Source organism: Narcine bancroftii, chromosome 1 (assembly GCF_036971445.1).
Source record: "Narcine bancroftii isolate sNarBan1 chromosome 1, sNarBan1.hap1, whole genome shotgun sequence".
Taxonomy (NCBI): domain Eukaryota; kingdom Metazoa; phylum Chordata; class Chondrichthyes; order Torpediniformes; family Narcinidae; genus Narcine; species Narcine bancroftii.
In genome coordinates this window covers 160,128,245-160,153,570 of record NC_091469.1, presented here as the reverse complement: position 1 = coordinate 160,153,570, position 25,326 = coordinate 160,128,245, and the positions used below count along the sequence as shown (strand labels likewise).

Sequence of the window (25,326 nt, the reverse complement as noted above, 5' to 3'; positions counted from 1 at the left end):
ATGTAATGTGTATGTAAGTTCAGAAAAGTTATTTGGTTCACAGTCAAATCTCACTCCTCATTCCTCCAAGTTCACTGGTTGCAGAAGAAATTTGCCTCCTAAGGGTTCTCCAGATGATAACCTCTTTCTTTCAGGTCACCACAGAGTGCCTTCTTGCTTCTTATTCCAAGTGAAACATTAGGCAGCCAGTCCTCTCCTTTTGCATAAGCCACAAAAGTTTTGACCAGGCTGAACTAAGCCCTCACAATCAGCCTCAGAAAAAAAAGACGTCCCTTGAGGACAGAGAAGTTTCTTCATGCAGAGGTTGGTGAATCTATGGAATTTGTTGCCACAGACAACTGTGGAGGCCGAGACATTGGGAAGACTTAGAGCAGAGGTTGATAGATTTTTGATCACTAAGGTTATAGGGTTGAGAGGATCTTCCGGGAGAAATAGTGGCGGTGGAGTCAATTGTATTATTTAAGAAAAGGTTGGACAGGTATATGGATGAGAAGAAGATGGAGGGTTATGGGCATTGTGCAGGGAGGTGGGGCTAGAAAGGGGTGTTTGGTTCGGTGCAGACTAGAAGGGCCTAATGGCCTGTTTCCGTGCTGTAATTGTTATATATGTTTTTTTTAAAAAAATACCTCAGCCATGATTTGAATGACAGAATTGACTCGATGGGACAAATGGCCTAATTCTGCTCCAAGTCTCTTGAACATAATATTACAGCACAGAAAGAGGCTCTTCAGCCTCTTTCTTCTGTGCTGAACCATTTTTCTGCCTCGTTCCACTGACCTGCACCCAGTCCATAGCCCTCCATCCCTCTCCCAACCATGAACTTCTCCAAATGTTACTCAATGTTAAATCTGAGCCCGCATTCACCACTTCAGCTGGCAGCTTGTTCCACACTCCCACCACTCTCTGTGTGAAGAAGTTCCCCATCATGTTCCCCTAAACTTTTCCCCTTTAACCCATGTCCTCTGGTTTGTATCTCACCCATCCTCAGTAGAAAAAGTCGACCTTCATTTATTCTGTCAAAACCCCTCATAATTTTGTAACCGCCTCTTGGTCATGACTGTGGAATGGTTGCTGGTTGAGGCTGAAATTCCTGATTTGATTGAGTGTGGAACCATAGAATACTGTAGCACAGAAACAGCCCCTTCAGCCCTTCTAGTCTGGGCTGAACCATTATTCTGCCTAACTCTGCTGATCCGATCCCAGACCATATCCTACCACGCACACCTCCCATCCATACACCTGTCCAAATTTTTCTGAGCCCATTCTCTCCCTGTTTTCTCGGAGCAGGTGACCAACGATGAGATGTGCGATGTTTGCGAGGTGTGGACGGCCAACGAGCTCTACCCCTGCCGTGTCTGCACGCGGGTCTTCCACGATGGCTGCCTGCGGCGCATGGCTCAGCTCAGCCCCAGCGGCATCCAGGAGCTGAAGGAGATGGCGCACACTGCCGTGGGCTGGAGCTGCCAGTACTGCGTGAGTGTCCTCTGTGGGGAGATGGGAACCATGATGTGTTTATTGTCATATACACTGTACAATGTATGTGTACCTGGAAATTCTGACCTCCTGCACCTGAACAGGTACATCGAACACTACAGGAACAGGCCCTTCTAATCTGTGCTGAACTATTATTCTGTACAGTCCACTGACCTGCACCCAGCCCCTAGCCCTCCGTGCCCCTCCCATCCATCTACGTGTCCAAATTCTTCTTAAATGTTAAAACTGAGCCTGCATTCCCCACCTCAGCTGAAAGCTCATTCCACACTCCCACCACTCTCTGTGTGAAGAAGTTCCCTCTCACGTTCACCCTAAACTTTTCCCCTTTCACCCTTAAACTCTGGTTTGTATCTCACCCACCCTCAACAGAAAATATGGTCTGTCTATAGCCATCTTAATTTTGTATACCTCTATCAAATCTCCCCTTCTTCTACATTCCAGGGAATAATCTATTTAACCTTTCCCTGTAACCCAGTTCTTCAAGTTCTGGCAACATCCCCATTAAATCTTCTCTGCACTCTTTCTATCGGATTGAAATTAAATTTCTTTACAACGCGGTAAATTCCAGCCATTTAAACCCATACCTTCCAATTACACCCGTATTAGACAAGACCAGTACATTTTGGAGGGTGGGAAGAAACTGGAGGACTGAGCGAACACCCCCTCAGACACGGAGAGAAACTCGCTATAGACAGCACTGGATTCAATACCTGGTCATTGGCGCTATAACAGAGTCACGCTTAACTGCCTCTCTGGTTTCACGGCTGCTGGTATTAATCCTGTAGTTAGGCCACCAAAACTCCACCCAATAATGTTGGAACATGAACTGTCACGCACTTTGGGTAGAAAAAAAAATTAAACGGGCAGACTATTTTTCAAATGGGGAGAAAATTGAAATGCCCCAGATGCAAAGGGACCTGGAAGTCCTCGTGCAGGATGGCCTGAAGGTGAACTTGCAGGTTGAGGCGATGGTGAAGAAGGCAAATGCAATGCTGGCGTTCTTTTCAAGAAGAATGGAATCTAAGAGCAGGCCCTGGTGAGAACTCACTTGGAGTATTGTGAGCAGTTTTGGGCACCTCATTTAAGAAAAGATGCACTGACATCGGAGGAAGTTCAAAGGAGGTTCACAAGAATGATTCCGGGAATGAAAGGGTTATCATATGAGGAGCGTTTTGACAGCTCTTGGCCTGTACTCGTTGGAAATTAGGAGAATGGGCTGACCCGCTGCATCACGGTCTGGTATGGGGGCACCAATACCCCTGAGCGTAAAGCCTTGTAAAAGGTAGTGGACATAGCCCAGGCCATCACAGGCAAAAGCCTCTCCACCATCTACGGGGAACGTTGTCGTTGGAGAGCGGCAGCAATTGTCAAGGACCCACACCACCCAGCACATGCTCTGTTCTCGCTGCTGCCATCAGGAAAGAGGTATCGGTACCACAAGATTCGCACCAGGTTCAGGAACAGCTGTTCCCCCTCCACTGTCAGACTCCTCAACAACAATCAGAGACTCATTTAAGGATTCTGACTTGTTCACTTTATCGATTTTTAAAAATTCTCTCTGTATTGCACAGTCAGTTTGTTTGCATTCATTATCTGTTTACAGTTCTTTTTATTTCTTTACATGTGTACATTGTGTACAGTTTCAAATGTTGGAAGGTGTGGACAGAGAAGATGTAGAACGGTTATTTCACACGGTGGCAGAACTTCAGGACTGAAGGGTGTCCACTTAGAACAGAGATGAGGTGGAATCTCTTTAGCCAGAAGGCAGTGAATCTGTGGAATTGGTTGAGATCGATAGGTTCTTGATTAGCCAGGGCATCAAAGGTTATGGGGAGAAAGCCAGGCAGTGGGGCTGGAAGGGGAAATGGATCAGCTCATGATTAAATGGTGGAGAGACGGCAGACTCGATGGGCTGAATGGCTTATTTCTTCTCCTATATCTTGAGGACTTATGGTCAATACTCAAAATTTAGCTTCACTAATGTCTTATATCACTTCAACATAACATCCCAACTCCTATACTCAGTACTTTGATTTATGAAAGCCAACATGCCAAAAGCTCTCTTTATAATCTTATCCACTTGTGACACCACTTTCAGGGAATTATGTATCTATCCCCAGATCCCTCTGTTCTACCGCACTCCTCAGTGCTCGACCATTTACCGTGTGCGTCCTTTCTTGGTTGGTCCTTCCAAAATGCAACACCTCACACTTGTCTGCATTAAACTCCATCAGCCATTTTTCAGCCCATTTTTACAGCTGGTCCAGATCCCTCTGCCAGCTTTGAAAACCATCCTCGCTGTCCACAACACCTCCAATCTTAGTGTCAGCAAATTTGCTGATCCATTTTACCGCATTATCATCCAGATCATTGATCTAGATGACAAACAACAATGGTCCCAGCACCGATCCCTGAGGCACCTCTAGTCACAGGCCTCCAGTCTGAGAAGCAATCGTCCACCACTACTCTCTGGCTTCTCCCGTTCAGCCATCGTCGAATCCAGTTCACTACTTCACCATGAATACTGAGCATCTGAACCTTCCCGACGAACCTCCCATGTGGGATCTTGTCAAAGGCCTTACTAAATCTATGTAAACAACATCTAGAGCCTTTCTTACATAAACATTCCTGGTAACCTCCCCAAAAAACTCTATTATATTGGTTAAACATGACCCACCATGCTCAAAGCTATGTTGACTATTCCTAATCAGTTCCTGACTAACCAAATGTCCATTCTTTTATAACCCCGTACCAATATCTTTCCTACGACTGAAGTCAGGCTCATCAGTCTATAATTTCTCAGATTATTTTGGAGTCTTTTTTATACAATGGATCACCGTGAGCTACCTTCCAACTCTCTGACACCTCACCTATGGTTGATGGCAATGTTTAATATATCTACCAGGGCCCCTGCAATTTCTACACTAGCACTCCTTCAAGGTCCAAGGAAAAACTTTGTCAGGCCCTGGGGATTTATCCACCCATATTTACCTTAAGACAGCAAGCACTTCCTCCTCTTTAATTTGTACAGCAGTGATTCTCATCCTTTTTCTTCCCACTCGCATCCCACTTTAAGTCATCCCCATGCCATCGGTGCTCCGTGATTAGTTATGGGTTGCTTAAGGTAGGGTGTGAGTGGGCAGGGAATGTTGAGAATCACTGCTCTAGACCCAATTGTTTCTGAAATATTTTGCTTGAGAAAAATGGCCATTGGCCCATTTCCTTTGGAGTTCTGAAACCCTGCACATAACGAGTCCATTAGGGACGATTAAAACAGTGGTTTTCAAACTTATTCTTCCCACTCATATCCCATCTTAATCACAGAGCACCGATGGCATAGGGATTACTTAAAGTGGAAAGATAAAGGTTGAGAACCACTGCTGTATCAGTCCCATCACCTCACCGCATGTTTGGATCACTTCCTACGACTCTGTACCAGTTTCCTGGGTGAATACTGGTGCAAAAAAATACATTTAAGATCTCCCCATCTCTTCTGGCTCCAGACAATGCCGACCACTCTGAACGACAAGGGGACCAATTTTGTCCCTTACTTTCCTTTTTCTCTTGATAATCCTGTAGGAACCCTGAGGATTTTCCTTCGCATCATCTGTCAAAGCAACCTCGTGTCTTCTGGCCTTTCTGAGTTCCTTCTGAAATTTTTTTCTTGCATTTTGTATACACCTCAAGTTCCTCATTTGCTCCTTGTTCTCTATATCCGCTGCCCACCTTCTCTTTTTGAATATGTTATAGAGGCGTAAAATTCAAACAGACCATTATAATCTTTTTTTTTAAACGTTCATATAACATACAGAGTCTGTATTTATCCCCCACCCTCGAACAACTGAGAATAGAGTCAATTAAATTACATCGAGACAAATTCCGGGGGGGGGGGGGGGGGTGGGGGTCAAAACCCCGACAGAACCCTAGGAGAAAATCCTGGGGAGAAAAAAAACAATCCGAAAGGCTCAGTAACAAAGGGTAAGAAATTAAAAAGAATTTAAATTAACATAAATTAAATAAAAAAGAAACTGAAGGAACCCGTCACCCGTGCCATGTCCCACTTCCTCGATCATTTCCCCGCTGGGACGGATTGTTACAGTACCCCTATTTTGAAGGGGTGGAGGGTCTGTGTGTCAATTTATTTCAAGTGAGGTTGTCCCCACTCTACCAAACGTACCGTGTTTCTTCCTTAGATCGTACGTGATTTTCTCTGGGGTGGGGAATGCAACTCTGCATTTCCACATTCCATCGTCTGGTTCTCTTCTTAACCAGATCTCCAATATCCCATGAAAACCGAGGATGTTAACTTTGCCTTTCATCCTGATGGGAACGTGCAAGCTCTGAACTCTCAAGACTTCAGCTTTGAAGGCCTTTCACTTCCCGAGCACGTTCTTGCCAGATGTATAAAAAGAAAGTAAACTACATTAAATTTAAAGAGTCAATTTATCCGTAAGACAGATCATAAATGTTCAGTTACTTTGGTGCATAACCTAGTGGTATTATTACAGAGCAGACTCTCCTTTTGTGGTTCATTGTTGTCAAAACACACCGAGATGCCGGAGGAAGTCAGCCGGTCTTTTCAGCGTCTATAGGAGACAAAGATACATTGCGGATGTTTCGGGCCTGAGACCTTCTTCGAGGAAGAAGCCAGAACGAGCCCGAAGTAGGACATCTCAGAAAGTGGAGCAAGGGGAGGTCCAAGAGCCTGATAGCTATTGGAAAGAATCCTTTCTGATGCTGGCGGCCTTCTTGAGGCATCGCCTCACGTAAATGTCTGCAGTGGACAGGAGGTCAGAGTCTGTGATGGACCTGGCTGTTCGTTCCCTTCTGTAGTCATCAACATTCCTGGGTACTCTACTTCCCCAATCAGGCTGTGATTCAAGATTCAATTTATTTTCATGTCATAAGAACAGTGTCATAGTCCACAAAATTGCCTTTTACCTGCTGTAAGGAAGACAGATTCTCCATTGCCTGAATCGCCTCTTACGGACAGAGAAAGAAAAGCAAAGGAGAGGAACCTCCCAGAGTTGCCGAGTGTCCGTGGATTCACTTCCAGCACACCCGCCGTCCCGCCAAGTCCAGCCCGAACCGTTGGCAGCCCGAGCTCCAGATCCGAACCCCCGACACGACCGGGAACCCCCCCTCCACCCCAGCACCTCCTCACATCCCGGTCAGTGTACCCAGTGGAGCGGGTGTGAAAGGGATGGTGCTGGGGAGGAATTGAGGAGCAGAGGGACTTGGGGGTGCAGGCCCATTAGTCCCCTGAAAGTGGTGACACAGGGTGGTGAGGAAGATGTTCATCAGTCGCCAGCACCTCAGGGGTACCGATGCGTCGAGAGGATGTGGTCTGTGCCACCCAAGTGGATCTGGTAGGAAAGAAGGCCTACATACAGACTACATGCCTTCATTGGTCAGGGAATGGGCAGAAAAGGCATGTTACAACTGCATTAAAACTTTGTTTTAGCCACATGTGGAGTATTGTGGTCACCATTGAACAGGAAGGGTGTGGGGGTCTTGGAGAGGGTGCAGAGAATATTGCCCAGTATGAGCTACAAGAACATTTCAGCACCATACAGGCCCTTCAGACCGTGATTCCACCGAAGAAAAATTAAACCCTCCCATCGTCGTAACACTCTATTTTTCTTTCATCCGTCTGCCTGTCTCTTAAACCTCTCTGTAACTGGATCCTGGGCCTCGTAATGGAAAGACCACAGTCTGGCCCACGACTGCATCACCAGATCCAGCTCTGACAGTACCATCGTTTGTAGATGACACGACAGTCGTCGGCCTCATCAGCAACAACGACGAGTCGCACTACAGAGAAGAGGTGGAAAATCTCGTGACGTGGTGCGAGAGGAACAACCTCAGTCTCAATGTGGACAAGACAAAGGAGATGATCGTGGACTTCAGGAGGACCAGGAACAACCACCCTCCACTACACATCAATAACTCTGTAGTGGAGAGAGTGGAGCCACCAAGTTCCTTGGAGTTCACTTAACTAGTGACCTATCATGGACACTCAACATCTCTTCATGTATTCAGGAAGACACAACAGTGCCTGAGAAGACTGAAGTGGGCAAGGCTACTGGCCACCATTATGTCAACCTTCTATAGGGGCTCCATCGAGGGCATCCTAGCCGGCTGCATCAATGGGGTACGGTGGCTGCAGAGAAATGGATCGGAGGTCAATCCACAGGATCGTAAGAATGGCAGAGAGGATCAGTGGAGTCTCATCTCCCCCCACCCCCCCCCCCCCCCACCACCACCACCCCATCGGCGTGATCCACCGGGATTGTTGTCTGAAAAGGGTGCATGAAATCTTTCAGCTGCTCCTGTTAGGGAAGAGATACAGGAGGATCAGACCCAGCTCCACCAGGCTGAGGAACAGCTTCTTCCCACGGGAGGTGAGATCGCTGAACGACCAAAGGAACTGCTCACACTCACCCTCCAAGACTCTCATATTCATGAAACAACATTTATTTATTTTTAGATATGAATTCTTGTCCTGTATACATATTGTTTATCTGTATGTGTGTTATGTCTCGCTGTTTTGCACGGAGGACCGGAGAACACTGTTTTGTCAGAGGGCACTGATTTAACCTGAGAGGGGGAAATTCCACAGGAAATTTATGACACAGAGAGAGATGGTTACCTAGTTCAAGGAGGAGGTGGAACCAGATACTTTAGTCCGACGGATGAACAGGAAGGGAGTGGGGAGATAAGGACCATGTCAAGGGAGATGGGATTGTTTTCATCTGGTATCATGGCCGTCACAGCCACATTGGGCTGAAGGGCCTATTCCTGTGCACCACTGTTCTCTGTTCCATTGAGATGGTGAGGGAGTCGAGGGATGTGGGCTTCATGCAGGAAACTGGTCCTGGCTGGGCGGCATGGTTGGTGTGGTGGTCAGTGCAATGCCGTTACAGTGCCGGCGACCTGGGTTCAAATCCCGTGCTGCCTGTACAGAGCTTGACGGTTCTCCCCGTGTCTGCGTGGGTTTCCTCCGGGCACTCTGGTTTCCTCCCCCCCTCCAACATGAACGGAGGTTGGGTGTAATTGGGCGACACGGGGCTTGTGGGCTGAAAGGGCCTATTACTGTGATGTGTGACTAAATTTAAAAAAATAAATAATCGCCCATGCACCGATGGTGGATCAAGGCGCCCATGGAATACCCACTCAATTTTCGGAGCACCTGATTGATTTTGGGCTTGTGTCGGAACAGGTAAGTGTCAGAGTGCAATTCCATAGAACAGTGTTGGATGGGCTGAGTGGCCTCATCGATACACTTTTGTGTCTCCTCTCTCATCACCTACATTCTTCAAAGTCTTGACACTCTCCCTCCCTCCCCCTCCCTCTTTTTCACTCCCTCCCTCTCTTTCCTTCACATTCCCTCTTCACACCTGCTCTCTCTCTCTATCGCTCCCTCTCACTCTCCTGCCCATTCTCTCACCCTCCCTCCCTCCCCTCTCTCTCGCTCAGGACAACGTGAACCTCCTGCTCACTGAGGAAGAGATGTTCAGCCTGAAGGAGGTCCTCCGACAGTGTAGGATCATCCCAGGTCAGTCCGCGTCCTCGGATTGCCCTGACCTTGACCCTGCACCCCGCCCCCCACACCCCACCTCACCCCCGATGGGTTTTCCTGAATTCTTGGATGTTGGGACCAGAGCGAGATAACATGGGAGCTTGTTCACCCAATCACTTGACTCATCCATGGCTATATAACTGCAGGGTGGAAGGATGGGGCTGAGCTCACAGGGCCAATTAAGGATAGGCTAATAAATGCTGGCATTGCCAGGGGCGCCGGGATCCTGAGAAAAATTTTTAAAAGAACCCTCCTGCTGGAATATATAACGAGCAGATGGAATGAATCAGTAGGTTTCGGGTCTGGAGCTAAGATCCCAGATTCAATTTATTCTCATTTCAATAAAATTAGTGTCAGATTAAACGAAATTTGCTTTTTCCAGCTGTAAGTTGGACAATTGCCTGAAGCGCCTCTTACCAGACAGAGAAAGAGAAACAAAGGAGGGGACCCCCCCACCCCCAGAGTCACCGAATGTCCGTGGATTCGCCTCCAGCGCTCCCGCTCCCCCCTCAGAATCACCTAGTGTCCGTGGATTCACCTCCAGCGCCCACCCCCCTGAGTGTCCGTGGATTCGCCTCCAGCGCTCCCGCCCCCCCGAGTCACCGAGTGTCCGTGGATTCACCTCCAGCGCCCACCCCCCCCGAGTGTCCGTGGATTTGTCTCCAGCACTCCTGCACCCCCCCGAGTTACCGAGTGTCCGTGGATTCGCCTCCAGCGCTCCCGCCCCCCCCAACAGCTCCGAACCGAACTGGCAGCCCGAGCTCCAGATCTGAACCTCCGGCACGGTCAGTAACCCCACCCTCTCGCATTCTGGGTCTGATAGCTGGTAGCGGCGGAGGGTGAGAAAGAGTGATCTCCCGTTCTCTAGTGCCCTGCGCCCTTCTCCCTCCACGTCCCCCCTCCCACCCCCCCCCCACCCCCGTTCACCCTTTGGGATTTACTCATGCTTCAGCGGTTGGTGCAGAATTCCTGATGGGATTTGTCAGGGAGACTCTGACCACCCTCCTACCCAAAAATCATCGCCCTGAGGGAGCTCCCTCTCCCAGAGCGGACACCCCCTGAACACCCCCTCCCCCCCGCCAGACCTCTCCACAAGCGAGGATACCACTTTCACTGAGCAGAGACCCCCCTTTGTGGAAGCAGGTATCTGGAAATCTCTCTCACCCTGAGGGAGAGGGTCAGGCCTGGGGAGCTCCCTCACCCTGAGGGAGCAGGTCAGGCCTGGGGAGCTCCCTCACTCTGAGGGAGCAAGTCAGCCCTGGGGAACTCCCTCGCTCTGAGCTCTTGCCCCCTTCCAGACCTCCCGCGACCTGTGTCCCTCCTCCTGACTCTCTCCTCACTGCCCTTTGCTTTTCCAGAATCATGTCTGACCTCCGACGACTTCCTCCATTACAAGCACGTTGTTCACAAGCAGCTGTTTGATGAGCAGATGAATGAGGAGATGGAGGAGGCCGTGTTGTCCCAGTTCTCCGCCTTGGATGGGGAGAGGAAGGGCCAGATGGAGTGGACCGACTTCCTGTACCACGAGTCCCTACTGGTGCTGCAGAAGTTCCGCTCACAGGTGGGTGGCCGCGGCAAACCTCGGTACCTCATGAGGAGGGGGCAGGGTTAAAGAGGAAACGGGAATGGGAGAGAGGGAGACGTGGAGAGAGGAGTGAGGTAGAGGGAGAGGGCGAGAAGGAGGAAAGAGAGAATGAGAGAGAGGGAAGAGGGAGGTAGAGAGGGGGGAGAGAGAGAGGAGTGAGTAGAGGGAGAGGGCGAGAAGGAGGAAAGAGAATGAGAGAGAGGGAAGAGGGAGGTAGAGAGGGGGAGAGAGAGGGGAGTGAGTAGAGGGAGAGGGCGAGTAGGAGGAAAGAGAGAATGAGAGAGAGAGGGAAGAGGGAGGTAGAGAGGGGGAGAGAGAGGAGTGAGTAGAGACAGAGGGCGAGAAGGAGGAAAGAGAGAATGAGAGAGAGAGGGAAGAGGGAGGTAGAGAGGGGGAGAGAGAGGAGTGAGTAGAGGGAGAGGGCGAGAAGGAGGAAAGAGAGAATGAGAGAGAGAGGGAAGAGGGAGGTAGAGAGGGGGAGAGAGAGGAGTGAGTAGAGGGAGAGGGCGAGAAGGAGGAGAGAAAGAGAGAGGGAAGAGGGAGGTAGAGAGGGGGGAGAGAGAGGAGTGAGTAGAGGGAGAGGGCGAGAAGGAGGAAAGAGAGAATGAGAGAGAGGGAAGAGGTAGGTAGAGAGGGGGGAGAGAGAGAGGAGTGAGTAGAGGGAGAGGGCGAGAAGGAGGAAAGAGAGAATGAGAGAGAGGGAAGAGGGAGGTAGAGAGGGGGGAGAGAGAGAGGAGTGAGTAGAGGGAGAGGGCGAGAAGGAGGAAAGAGAGAATGAGAGAGAGAGGGAAGAGGGAGGTAGAGAGGGGGAGAGAGAGAGGAGTGAGTAGAGGGAGAGGGCGAAGAGGAAAGAGAATGAGAGAGAGAGGGAAGAGGGAGGTAGAAAGGGGGGAGAGAGAGAGGAGTGAGTAGAGGGAGAGGGCGAGAAGGAGGAAAGAGAGAATGAGAGAGAGAGGGAAGAGGGAGGTAGAAAGGGGGGAGGGAGAGAGGAGTGAGTAGAGGGAGAGGGCGAGAAGGAGGAAAGAGAGAATGAGAGAGAGAGGGAAGAGGGAGGTTGAGAGGGGGGAGAGAGAGAGGAGTGAGTAGAGGGAGAGGGCGAAGAGGAAAGAGAGAATGAGAGAGAGAGGGAAGAGGGAGGTAGAGAGGGGGGAGAGAGAGAGAGAGGAGTGAGTAGAGGGAGAGGGCAAGGAGGAAAGAGAGAATGAGAGAGAGAGGGAAGAGGGAGGTAGAGAGGGGGAGAGAGAGAGGTGTGAGTAGAGGGAGAGGGCAAGAAGGAGGAAAGAGAGAATGGGAGAGAGAGGGAAGAGGGAGGTAGAAAGGGGGGAGAGAGAGAGGAGTGAGTAGAGGGAGAGGGCGAGAAGGAGGAAAGAGAGAATGAGAGAGAGAGGGGAGGTAGAGAGGGGGGAGAGAGAGGAGTGAGTAGAGGTAGAGGGTGAGAAGGAGGAAAGAGAGAATGAGAGAGAGAGGGAAGAGGGAGGTAGAGAGGGGGAGAGAGAGAGGAGTGAGTAGAGACAGAGGGCGAGAAGGAGGAAAGAGAGAATGAGAGAGAGAGGGGAGGTAGAGAGGGGGGAGAGAGAGGAGTGAGTAGAGGGAGAGGGTGAGAAGGAGGAAAGAGAGAATGAGAGAGAGAGGGAAGAGGGAGGTAGAGAGGGGAGAGAGAGAGAGAGAGAGGAGTGAGTAGAGGGAGAGGGCGAGGAGGAAAGAGAGAATGAGAGAGAGGGGGAAGAGGAAGGTAGAGAGGGGAGAGAGAGAGAGAGAGGAGTGAGTAGAGAGAGAGAGAGGGCGAGAAGGAGGAAAGAGAATGAGAGAGGGAAGAGGGAGGTAGAGAGGGGAGAGAGAGAGGAGTGAGTAGAGACAGAGGGTGTGAAGGAGGAGAGAAAGAGAGAGGGAAGAGGGAGGTAGAGAGGGGAGAGGAGTGAGTAGAGAGCAAGGGGAAGAGAGAGTGTGAGAGTATGATGGAGAGAGGGAATGAGAGAGAAAGAATGGGAGAGAGCGAGAGAGAAAGGAGAAAGAGGGAGGAGGGAGTTAGAGAGGTGAGGTAGAGACCAATTGGAAGAGAGAGGGTGAGAGTGTGATGGAGAGAGAGAGGGAGTGAAAGGGAGAGAATGAGAGAAAGGTGTAGAGAGGGGAGAGAGAGAGGAGTGAGGTAGAGAGTGATGGGGTGAGAGTATGAAAGAGTGAAAATGAGAGAGAGATCAGTAAGAAAGAAAGAGGGAGAAAGCATGTGAATGAGGGAGAGAGGGAGAGAGAGAGAGTGGGAGATGGAGACGCCCTTCAAACCCTGCTACGATGTGGAGGTGCACTGGAGGGGTCAAATTATGATTGGGTTAGCTTGGACTTTTGCCCAGGATGGAAGTAGGATGGGGGGGGGGGCCTCTAAGAGTACCATAAGGTGAATAGTCAATCTTTTTCACAGGATAGCGGTGCCTAAACTTAGAGGCCACGGGTTGAAGGTGAGAGGGGAAGGATATAAAAGAAACCTGAGGGGGCTACATTCTCACATCGAGAGAGGGAGGCGGGTGTGTAGAACCAAGAGGTAAGGTTGGGGGTAATTACAATGCTTGGAAGACACATAGGCAGGTGGATAGAAAGGGAGAGTTCTGTGGGATATAGGCCAAACGTAAGCACGGTAGACCCCCTTGGATGTTGGGTTGAAGGGCCTCGTTCTGTCCTGTGTAAAGTTTCACAGGTTCCTTTTATTGCTGCGTAATAATACATAAAAATGGAATATATGGGATATACTTCTGCCCACTGTAAGGCAAACATAGTGTCGCTGTAAACCTTGCCCGGCCCCCGAACAATCAGATTCTCCCTTCAAAGCCACCGAGTGTCCGTGGATTAGCCGTCAGCACCTCCCATGGCCTCCGCAGCCACACAGACTCCCCATCGGCCGCCCGAGCTCCAGGCCCCAGCCCCCAACCCAATCGAGAGGGCCTTCAGTGCCTGAGGGCCCCTTCGGGAGCCCCTCCCGGCACTCAGCCCCCTCTCAAATCCCGGCTCTGATACCTGGTTCCCATGAGTCCGTGTCCAGCAGCCCCTTCAGCCACTGAGCCTCTCACCCAAACTCCTTACAGACAGCACCAGATTTCAACCCCGGTCGCTGCACCAGTAACCATGCCACCCTATAACCTATGTATTTGGCCCTCTGTTCTTCCGCAAATTGGGCCTGAGTCCTTCTTCTCGAATCATCTCTAGCTCCTATGGACCTGAGTTCTTCCTGCATCTCCTTGCTTTTACCACAATCACAGCACTTGGAGACACTCGTGTTTCATTCTACACCTGAACTCCCAGCCTTGTCTTCCACTTTGACCCCTGCTCCCTGCCCTTGTGGTTACACTGAACGCACTCCTAATTCTGGCATTCTCTACAGAACCTTGTTGGCACTTCCTTTTTTTTCCTTAATCTTGTCCGCTCCCAGAATTCTCTGCTGCGCCTCCTGACGCCCAAGGAGCTCAAGAAGGCCAGGGACATCTTCCTCAGCTTGGACCAGAATCAAGACGGACAGATCACCGCTGGCGAGTGCAAGAGGGCCCAACATTCCTGGTTCCTCAAAAGCACCAAGGAGTCACAGTCGTGCAGTGTCAGGTGAGAACAAGAGAGCATAAGAACGTTGGATGAAGGCACACAGCCAACATTTCGGGCTTGAGCCCTTCATCCAGGTACGAGCAAAAATGTGTGCAGGCGCCCTCTCCTCACCTCTCCGCCTTCCGTAGGGCCTGCTCCCTCTGTGACTTCCTCGGTTACTCATCCTTGCCATAGGAAGTGCTGTCCTGGCGCCCCACACAGCCGTTCGGGGCCCAAAACCAGCCCTTCCAAGTGAAGCAAAGCTTGTGTAGCTGCCAGGGTTTATCCACTGGATCTGGTGCTCCCGTCGCTACGTCGGAGAGACTGGGCGCAGACTGGGCACCTTCACTCTGTTCGCGTCAGTGACAGGGACCTCCCAGTGGCCAACCAGCTCAGTTCTGCTCCCCACTCCCACACCGACATGTCTTGTCCATGGCCTCATGTGCTGCCAAACCAAGACCACCCACAAATTGGGGGAAACGACACCTAATATTTCTGTCTTGGCATTCACCTACCATGGTCTTCTCCAATTTCCATCAACCCTCTCCCCTGGTCTCTGTCCCTATCCCTCTGTCTTACTGCTCCCCACCTCCTTCCCCTCCCTCTCATATCAGAAAGCTGCCCCCTCTCCACATCAGCTTTTTTCTCTTCTACCCCCCACCTGTTAGCAAGAGGCATCAGATGCCGAGTACAAATGAAAATCAGTGGCAAAACATTTTTAGGTCCTCCCCCAGCCTCTTCCTTCCTCCTCCCACCTCTCCTCTCCTCCTTCCCCTCCATTTTTTTTCCACGTTCCTGATGAAGGGCCCAGGCCTGGAATGTTTTACCTCCTCGGGATGTCGCTTGACTTGCTGCGTTTCTCTGATCCTTTTGCATGCTCCAACCTGGATAAGCCTGGACTTGGTTCAAAGAGCCCTGGTAACTGAGAATGCACTCCTCGTGCTGGAATGTGACCAGAGTTCAACTGGGTGGACTGAGCCAACGATCTGGTCATTGCCTGAATGGATGTTAGCACAGGTTCGAGGAACTGAATGGCCTCTGTGCCAGTGTTAGCAGTAGAATGATCAAGTTCAAGTTTATTGTCACATCAACCAAGGAAATTAAATGTTTATTGACATAAGCATTGTGCAATGTACACTCCATATATATGCATATAATAATCCTATTTTTGACCCTACCCATCTGAGCTCCCAATGCCCCTCTGTGGATCCTCCCCTGGCCTCCCCCTTTGAGCTCCCGACGCCCTGACTACGGATCCTCATCCTGGCTACCTGCCCATCTGAGCTCCTGAGTACGCTGAATGTGGACGTACGACTCGGTCCCGGTCCCAACCATTCAAGGTCCCGACACCTTGAACAATGCAGGTACTTACCACGGTCAAAAGTATGAACCGTGTAAAAGTCGACCCCCTCTAAATTTGACCTGAAAGATGGGTTCAAAAACTCAACTATTACATTGGTGCTGTTAATACTCGTCAACAGTTTTTTTCAAATGATATGTTTCCTGGAAACAAAATGGAGATTATGATAGATAACTTCAAGCTGAACATAAAGATAATTTCAGATTTGCTGTATTATGTAGGAAGATGGAGAAACATTAATTTAACCTTTATTGAGTTTAACATTTTTAATTGAATAATGATGCTGACACATTGCATTAGTTCATCTGAACTAAAAATGTTTTGCCGCTGATTTTTGTTTGTACTAGGCATCTGATGCCTCTCACGTTAGTGCCCAACAATAGTCAACCAGCATTGATGGATTCCAGTTGCCATGATACGGCTGGTCCATGGCCGCAATGTCCTGGTGAAACCTTTCACCGTGTCCGTCACTGACTGCACCAAGATTAGCAGGGAAGACGTCCAAAGGCAAATGGAGAAAATTAATTTTTAATGACGCGTCACACTTCCTGGTTTTGTATGCCTGAAGCATGTTGTTGGTCAGCTGAATGTAGTTTCCTTTTTTTGTCTCTCTTTTTGCAGGCCAAATAGGACCCCAAAACCCAGCAGCAATAGAAATTCACCCAGGCAACTGGTTACTTAAACAAAAGTTGATTTTAATTCTCTTTCAACATTAAAACAGGATCAAACTTTAACTTATTACTATTAACTTAACTTGACTTAACCCCCTTCTAATTCTAAATGCACATAACTATAATGTGTGTGTACGTTCAGAAAAGTTCTTTAATTCACAGTTCAATCTCACTTGTCATTCCTCCAAGTTCACTGGTTGCGGGCAATTCTTATACTGTGCACAGAATTTAACATTTATGAATTTTCACCAAGCTCTGGTGCTTGAAGGTAAATCGTTACTGGTCAGGAAGGTTCTTGTTGGTTTCAGTGAGAGATTCATTGCTCATTGGATACACAAAAAAACTGATTTACTTCCATCAGTTGCTTCAGTGTCTTGCCGAAGAAACTTTCCCCATCATGGATTTTTCCAAATGATAACCTCTTCTTCTAGGTCACCACAGAGTTCTTCTTGTTTCCCTTATTTCAGGTGAAACACTCTGGCCAGCCATTTCCTCTTGTAAGGACTACAAGGGTTTGTCATCAGGCTAAATTCAGAACTCACAACCCATCTTCAAAATAGGGTTTTCAACCAAGCTTGCCTGCTTGCCATGCTAAAGACTCAAAAGCCACTGCAGAACTGAATTCGCTCTCACTCTCCCTCTCTCTCTCTCTCTCTCTCTCTCTCTCTCTCTCTCTCTCTCTCTCCAAAGAATCACGATTTTTTTCTCTTTCTCTGTTTGTAAAACCACATGACTCCGCTTAGGCTCCAGACCTAGTCTTTGAATAATCTTATCAGCTTCTTGAGGTCAGTCTCTTCCATTTGCACCTGCTTTTGAAGTTCCTTCCACAAGAGTCCCATTGTCTTTTGCAAAGCCACTGGTGCCTGCATATATGGGCTTCAGCAAAGCTCCTGCATTTTAAATGAGAGGTGGTGTTAATGTGTTTGTGAAGTGACTTACCCTAAACCCCCCACAATCTATCCCTTTTAAAGACATTAATATATAATATAAACCGTCACGCTTTCAATATTTTTATTACATTTTTATCTAAGAATCCAACAGAAAAAGAGATTGAGGCATAACAATGATACAGCTGTAATAAAGTAAGCAAACTCACTGAAATAAGAAAAAAATTACATTACGCAGCACTACAAATTCCAAGATAAAGTGGAAAAGAGAAGAATTAAAAATAACCAAACATATTAAAAATAATTTTATAATCCAAACCCCCAAACCATTCCAAAGTTGCATGGCTAATATAAAGAGAAAGTTCCAATACTAGTAAAAGAAACAAGAAATGCAAATCCATGAGAATTACAGACTATTTAGTTATCACCATCATTAAAAGGTCATGAAAATAATTCAAAAAGGAGCCCAAAGATTTGAAAGATTTAAATTTAAAGCATTGTTGAACATCTAATTTTCATCAATATTAAAGATGACATCAACTCATATAAGCCATTGATGATGAGTGGGCAGGTCAGCGTCTTTCCACATCAGAAGAACTCGTCTTCCAATAAGAGCAGTGAAGGCTAATACATGATGTCGAGATGAAGGACAAGTTCACTACCTTCTGATCAACCATCCCAAAAAAGGCCATTAAAGGATCTGGTGCTAGGTTGACATTAATAATTATTGATAAAGTGCGGAAGACCTCTTCCCAATATTTGACAAGGGTCGAATATGACCAGAACATAGGAATTAGTGAACTGTCCTCATTCCTGTCAAAATAAGAGCCAATAATTAGGATAAATATAAGCTCATTTAACTTTTGATATACAAGTTCTATGCACAACTTTTAATTGTAGTAATGAGTGACGGGCACATAAGGATGATGTGTTAACCAATTTTAAAATAGAGATCAAAGAATCTTCAGGAATTGAAGTATGGTGATCCTGCTCTCATGTCTTTTTAACTTTATCCAAAGAAGCTTGCCTCAATTTCAGCAAAGTATCATCTACAGAAGGTATGAATTTTTTCTGAGATGGTTGTAGATTGTAAATTGTTTCTATCGAATTTATAACAGGTGCTTGAAAGAGGTTTGATAGCTGAGAATGGAGAAAATTCCTAATCTGCAAATATCTAGAAAAAAACTGAAAATTTGGTACATTAAATTTAGTAGAGAGTTGCTTAAATGTAGCAAGTTTATTATCGATAAATAAATCATAAAAATGTTTAACATCTAATCTGGGCCATTCCTGAAAGACAAAGTCCATCTAAGAAGGTTGAAAAAAAGTAATTCGATAGAATCAGGCTAACAAAAAGAAACCTTTGAAGTCCAAAAAGTTTTCTAAACTGGAACCAAATCCTCATCATATGTTTGACCGCTAGATTATCAATCAGGGGTTTACCAATGGGAAAAGGCAAGAAGGCTCCAAGTAAAGAAAGAATAGAAAAGTTCTGAGCCGAATTCAACTCAAAATCAACCCAAACTGGGCCTTTATTATCATAATCTTACCAAAATATAACATGATGAATATTAACAGCCCAATAATAGAATCTAAGGTTAGGTCAAGCCAAACCTCCATTCCTTTTGAGATTTTGGAGATTTTCTTAGGCTTGGCTTCGCCGACGAAGATTTATGGAGGGGGGTAAAAAGTCCTCGTCAGCTGCAGGCTCGTTTGTGGCTGAGAAGTCCGACGCGGGACAGGCAGACACGGTTGCAGCGGTTGCAGGGGAAAATTGGTTGGTTGGGGTTGGGTGTTGGGTTTTTCCTCCTTTGCCTTTTGTCAGTGAGGTGGGCTCTGCGGTCTTCTTCAAAGGAGGTTGCTGCCCGCCAAACTGTGAGGCGCCAAGATGCACGGTTTGAGGCGTTATCAGCCTACTGGCGGTGGTCAATGTGGCAGGCACCAAGAGATTTCTTTAGGCAGTCCTTGTACCTTTTCTTTGGTGCACCTCTGTCACGGTGGCCAGTGGAGAGCTCGCCATATAACACGATCTTGGGAAGGCGATGGTCCTCCATTCTGGAGACGTGACCCATCCAGCGCAGCTGGATCTTCAGCAGCGTGGACTCGACGCTGTCGACCTCTGCCATCTCGAGTACTTCGACGTTAGGGATGAAAGCGCTCCAATGGATGTTGAGGATGGAGCGGAGACAACGCTGGTGGAAGCGTTCTAGGAGCCGTAGGTGGTGCCGGTAGAGGACCCATGATTCGGAGCCGAACAGGAGTGTGGGTATGACAACGGCTCTGTATACGCTTATCTTTGTGAGGTTTTTCAGTTGGTTGTTTTTCCAGACTCTTTTGTGTAGTCTTCCAAAGGCGCTATTTGCCTTGGCGAGTCTGTTGTCTATCTCATTGTCGATCCTTGCATCTGATGAAATGGTGCAGCCGAGATAGGTAAACTGGTTGACCGTTTTGAGTTTTGTGTGCCCGATGGAGATGTGGGGGGGCTGGTAGTCATGGTGGGGAGCTGGCTGATGGAGGACCTCAGTTTTCTTCAGGCTGACTTCCGGGCCAAACATTTTGGCAGTTTCCGCAAAGCAGGACGTCAAGTGCTGAAGAGCTGGCTCTGAATGGGCAACTAAAGCGGCATCGTCTGCAAAGAGTAGTTCACGGACAAGTTGCTCTTGTGTCTTGGTGTGAGCTTGCAGGCGCCTCAGATTGAAGAGACTGCCATCCGTGCGGTACCGGATGTAAACAGCGTCTTCATTGTTGGATTTTGGAGATAAACCTTATTTAAACGAGGAAATATATTTTTCCAAATATATGATGATGTAATAGAATCAATGGGGTTAAAAAAATATTTGGGGACAAAAACCGGAACAACTTGAAAATTTTAAAAAATTTGGTAAAACATCTTGATGACGTTGTGACAGATTGTTATATTTTATATGGATATGTTTTAAAGGAGATAAATTGTGGGTTTTTTTTAGTGCAGTCACAAAACATACTTCACAATGTAGACCTCATTTAAAATGCCAGAGCTCTGCTCAAGCCAGACAGTCCAGGCTCCGAGTGCTTTTGCACAAACTTTGAAGAATGGCTATAGAGACTTCACAAGTAGGTGATAATTGGACCTGCTGTGGAGTAATGGATTATTTGTTTTGGAAAGCAATAGATGAACGAACTCCAGAAGACTGAGTCCCGGAGCCGCAGTCTATCTGAGTGCAGTTGGCTGTTCTAAGAGGGCCGTATGGTTTTCACTGAGAGAGAGAGAGAGAGAGAGAGAGAGAGAGAGAGAGAGAGAGAGAGAGAGAGAGAGAGAGAGAGAATTCAGTTCTACAGTTCAACAGCAGCTGGGACTAGAACAGGACAAGCTGGCAAGCTTGTGGAAATACCCCATTTGGAAGACGGGTTGTGAGTTCTGAGTTCATAGACCTTATGGTCCATACAAGAGGAGAGGACTGGCTGTATTATGTTTCACTTGAAATAAGGGAAACAAAAAGGAACTCTGTGATAACCTGAAAGAAAGAGATTATCATCTGAAAAACCCTGATGGAGCAATTTTCTCCAGCAAGACACTGACATGGCTGATAGGAAGGAATCAGTTTGTGTTCAACAAGCAACAAATCACTCTCAAAACTGACAAGAACATTTCTGAGTGGTAACCATTTACCTTTCAAGCACCAAAGCCTGGTGAAGATTCATAAATGTTAAATTCTGTGCACAGTCTAAGAATTGCCTACTGGTGAACTTGGAGGAGTGAGAAGTGAGATTGGACTGTGAATTAAAGAACTTTCCTGAACTTACACACACTTTACATACAGGTGCACTTAGAATTAGAAGGGGGTTAAGTTAGGTTAGTTAAGTCAATAGTAATACATTAAAGTTTGATTCTGTTTTCATTTTTAAAGATAATTAAAAGCAATTTTTGTTTAAGTAAACATTTGTCTTGGTGAATTTCTATTGCTGCTGGGTTTTGGGGTTCTCTGGGCCCGTCACAACATTATTTTGTGTGATTAAGGACATTGAAAAAGGAGATACAGATTTCATCACCTCTTTTAACAGAGGTAAACAAAAATACTTAAACAAATTTTTGTGATTTTTTTTTAGTAATTGTTTCTCCAAGGTCTGTAAATCGGCTTTTAGCCATCTTAGAATCAAAAGCAGGGTCTGAAGTGTTCATTATTTTTTTTATGCTTGAAGCATGTTGTCAATCATCTGGATGTTATTTGTAAAGGTTATAAACAGGTTACATCGAAGAAACAGCGTGTAATAGGAAAATTTGATTTCCGTGATCAAAATCCATAAAATCTACTGAATTGCTGGAAATGCTCTTGAAATAAACTTTCTCGCTTTTCTCGGTACATTACACAAATATTTTGCTTCCTGAACACTTTTGGGTGTATTTTATGGACTGAAGGGGAAGGAGTGTCTTAAATAGTAACAGTATCAATATTGTGTTGCATCAATTTTGCGTCGTTTTAAATTTGTGTCACATTAAATTATGCGTCGCATTAAGTTTCAACCCACGAGTCAGTGCCCCCCATTAATCTGCTGCCCCGGTACATTTTTGAATGGTGGGCGGAAACCGGAACCTCCATGGAAAACCCATCCAGACGCAGGGAGAACGTACAAATTCCTTGCCAACAGCGCGGGATTCAAACCCCAGTCCCCATCGCTGGTGCTGTAAAGGCGTTGCGCTAACCGCTATGCCAACAGCGCCGGCCCACTTGTGGGTGGAGCAAGGGTGGAAGAGGATGGGGGGGGGAATGAAAGGGGGTGGGGAACTCCCCATGGCACAGTTCCAATGATTGTCCTCCGTCTGTCTCACAGCATCAGCCACGTTGGGCCCATGTCAGAGAGCAGCCCGGCTTGCCGAGGTCGCGGGAGGCTTCAGGACAGGTCTTTGCTCTGCAAGGATCAGGAGGAGAGCAGGTGAGTGTAGTCTCACCACAACTACAAGCCACCCGCACCTCGCCCCACCCCCGAGTCCCCTCTCGGAAGGACCGCGCCCTCTGCAAATCCCTTCACTTCTCCTTCCCCTCTAATCGCCCCGTTGGCACCTCCCCCTGTGACCACAGGAGATGCTCCACATGCGCCCACACCTCCTCCCTCAACGCCATTTGGGGCCCCAAACAGTCCTTCCAAGTGAAGCAACATTTGTGAATCTGCAGGGGTCGTCCACTGCATCCGGTCCTCCCACTGTGGTCTCCTCTACGTCGGAGACACTGGACGCAGACAGGAAGATTGCTTTGTTCAGCACCTCGACTCTGTCTGAAGCATATTTCAATATTCCGACACCTCCCGTGCCGACATGTCTCTCCACGGTCTCATGCACTGCCAGACTGAGACCACCTACAAATTGGAGGAACAACACCTCAACTTACCCTGTTTCTTTACCTCTAGTTCTCATTCTCTCTCATTCATTCCCTCTCTCTCCCCTCTCCCACACCCTATCTCCACCTTAACCTCTCTATCTATGCCCTCCGTCCCCATCTTTTTCCCTCTCGTCTTCCCTCCACCCCTTCATTTCTCGCATCCCCTCTTTATTTCCTGCTTGCCCCTGAGCTAATATGACTCAGTTCTCCTCTGTTCAAAACGTTGCCTTGGAAACTGATGTAGAGATTTCTGTGAACCGTCCATAACAAACTGATCATGCTTCCTCGGCAGGGTGCAGTTGCTCACTCCTTCTGCCTGGCCACAGCCCAGATCCTGACCTTCTCCCTCTTCTCCCTACAGGCTAATCTCCTGGAAAACCTTCCTGAAGGAAAGTGCCATCTACGTCCTGGCTGCACGTCCCAACAGCCCAGCCATTCACCTCCAGCCCTGCGCCTAATACAGGAGTGGGAGCCTCGCTTAGCCTGCTCTCCCAATGCCTTACCCCTCAACTCCTCTCCCTAGCACCTCCCCACAACACCTCTCCAACTCCTCCCCTCAACTCCTCAACCCTAATACCTCACCCCTCAACACCTCCCCAAACACTTCCCCCAACTCCTCCCCTCAACACCTCAACCCCCTACCTCACCCCTCAACACCTCCCCAACACCTCCCCAAACTCCGCCCCCAACACCTCGCCCCTCAGCTCATCTCCCCAATGCCTCACCTCTAAACACCTCCGCAACACCTTCCCCCAACTACTCAACCCCCAAAATCTCCCCCAACTTCTCACCCCCCAACATCTCACCCTAACACATCCCCAACTCCTCTCAACTCCTCGCCCTCAATACCTCACCCCCACCTCCCCAGCACCTCCCCAAAATCTCACCTCAACTCCTCGACCCTCAACATCTCACCCCAACACCTCCACAGCATCTTGCCCAACAATTCCCCCTCAACTCCTAGCCCTCAATACCTCACCCCAACACCTCTCCCTCAATATCTCATCCCAACACCTCCCCAGCACCTCCCCCTCAACTCCTCACTCCAACACCTCACCCCAACACCTCCCCAGCACCTCCCTCAACATCTCCCCTCAACTCCTCAGTTCTCAACTCCTCACTCTTCAACACTATCTCCTCTCTCAACATGTCCCCCTCCATCAATACCTCAACTCTTAACATGTCCCCTCCTCATCTTCTCTCCATCAACCCCCTCCCCTTCCTCAAACCTATCACTCCTTCAACACATCCCTGCTCAACACCTCCTATTCAAATCTTCCCTTTCCCTCAACACTTCACCTCTCTCAGCAACCCTCCCTCCTCAAACACCTCACTTCTCAACACCTCACCTGCCTAAATGCCTGCTCCCTTAATGCCTCCACTCAACACCTTGCCCTCCATCCTGCTTTCCCAACACCTTTCTGTCCCCCTCCCACCTCCCCACTGATGAGGAAGATGTTGGCGGACACCAACCCCCTCTCCAGTGGGACGCTGGCACTGAATTTCAGTCCCTCCAAACAATGCTGAATATTGATCCCTGAAATGTGGTGCTGTTTGAGGCAGGGTAGTTATGGGAGGGAGTGAGAAAGAGGTGGGTGAAGTGGGGAGGGGGTGGGATGAAGTGGGGGCAATAGGTGAAGTGGGATCACCTGTACAATGAGCTTCTGTGCCTTGATAAGTTGTTTATAGCATCAGCTCACTTGCTTCATCCAAGATCCTGTCATAGGTTAACCACATTCCTGGCCACTGCCCAGGGACACTCTCCCCCACGGACACTCTCCCCCACGGACACTCTCCCCCACGGACACTCTCCCCCACAGACACTCTCCCACACTGACTCTCTACCCCACCGACTCTCTCCCCGATGGTCCCTCTCCCTGACGGACCATCTACCCTACCGACACTCTCCATGACCAACACTCTCCCCCACCAACACTCTCCCCCACAGACACTCTCCCCTGCTGAAACCCTCCCCGATGGACACTCTCCCCCACTCACACTCTCCCCAACGGACACTGACACCCTCCCCCACCGACACTCACCCCCACCGACACAGTCCCCCACCGACATTCTCCCCGACGGACACTCTCCCCGACGGACACTATCTCCGACGGACACTATCCCCCATCGACAGTCTCTCCCATCGACAGTCTCCCCAACGGACATTCTCCCCCACGGACAATCTCCACCACAGACACTCTCCCCCCCATGGACTCTCTCCCCCACGGACTCTCTCCCCCACCGACTCTCCTCCCCATGGACTCTCTTCCCCACCGAATCTCCCCCCCACGGACACTCTCCCCACGGACACTCTCCTCCCAAGACACTTCTCCTCCCAAGACACTCCCCCACGGACACTCTCCCCACGGACACTCTCCCCACCGACACTCTCCCCCACCGACACTCTTCCCCCACCGACACTCTTCCCCACGGACACTCTCCTCCACGGACACTCTCGTCCCCCACGGACATTCTCCACGGACACTCTCCCCCACGGACACTCTCCCCACCGACACTCTCCCCCACCGACACTCTTCCCCCACCGACACTCTTCCCCCACCGACACTCTTCCCCACGGACACTCTCGTCCCCCACGGACATTCTCCACGGACACTCTCCTCCACGGACACTCTCCCCACGGACATTCTCCTCCATGGACATTCTTCCCCACGGACACTCACCCCATGGTAACCCTCATCTATGGACACTCTCCCCCATCACCTGCAGTGTGGGGGTAAGGGTAAGGGGCAGGGGCAGGGGTGGGGGTGCATTGCAGGACCGATTGTGGCACTTTGTTGTGGAAAGGGTTGTGTGCAGGTCGATAGATGG

General features: G+C 48.7%; 1 protein-coding gene across 1 annotated transcript in view; it reads left to right on the top strand.

The window, feature by feature from the left end:
• The window catches only part of phf24 (PHD finger protein 24), a 76,892-nt gene extending 53,686 nt beyond the window's left edge, over positions 1-23,206 (top strand). Inside the window, exons 3-8 of the mRNA XM_069904421.1 lie at positions 1,288-1,473; positions 8,974-9,052; positions 10,435-10,637; positions 14,080-14,246; positions 21,953-22,054; positions 22,859-23,206. Of these exons, the coding sequence (XP_069760522.1) occupies positions 1,288-1,473; positions 8,974-9,052; positions 10,435-10,637; positions 14,080-14,246; positions 21,953-22,054; positions 22,859-22,955 (834 nt within the window). The 3' untranslated portion in view covers positions 22,956-23,206. The remainder of the gene's footprint in view (positions 1-1,287; positions 1,474-8,973; positions 9,053-10,434; positions 10,638-14,079; positions 14,247-21,952; positions 22,055-22,858) is intronic.
• Positions 23,207-25,326: the final 2,120 nt, after the last annotated feature.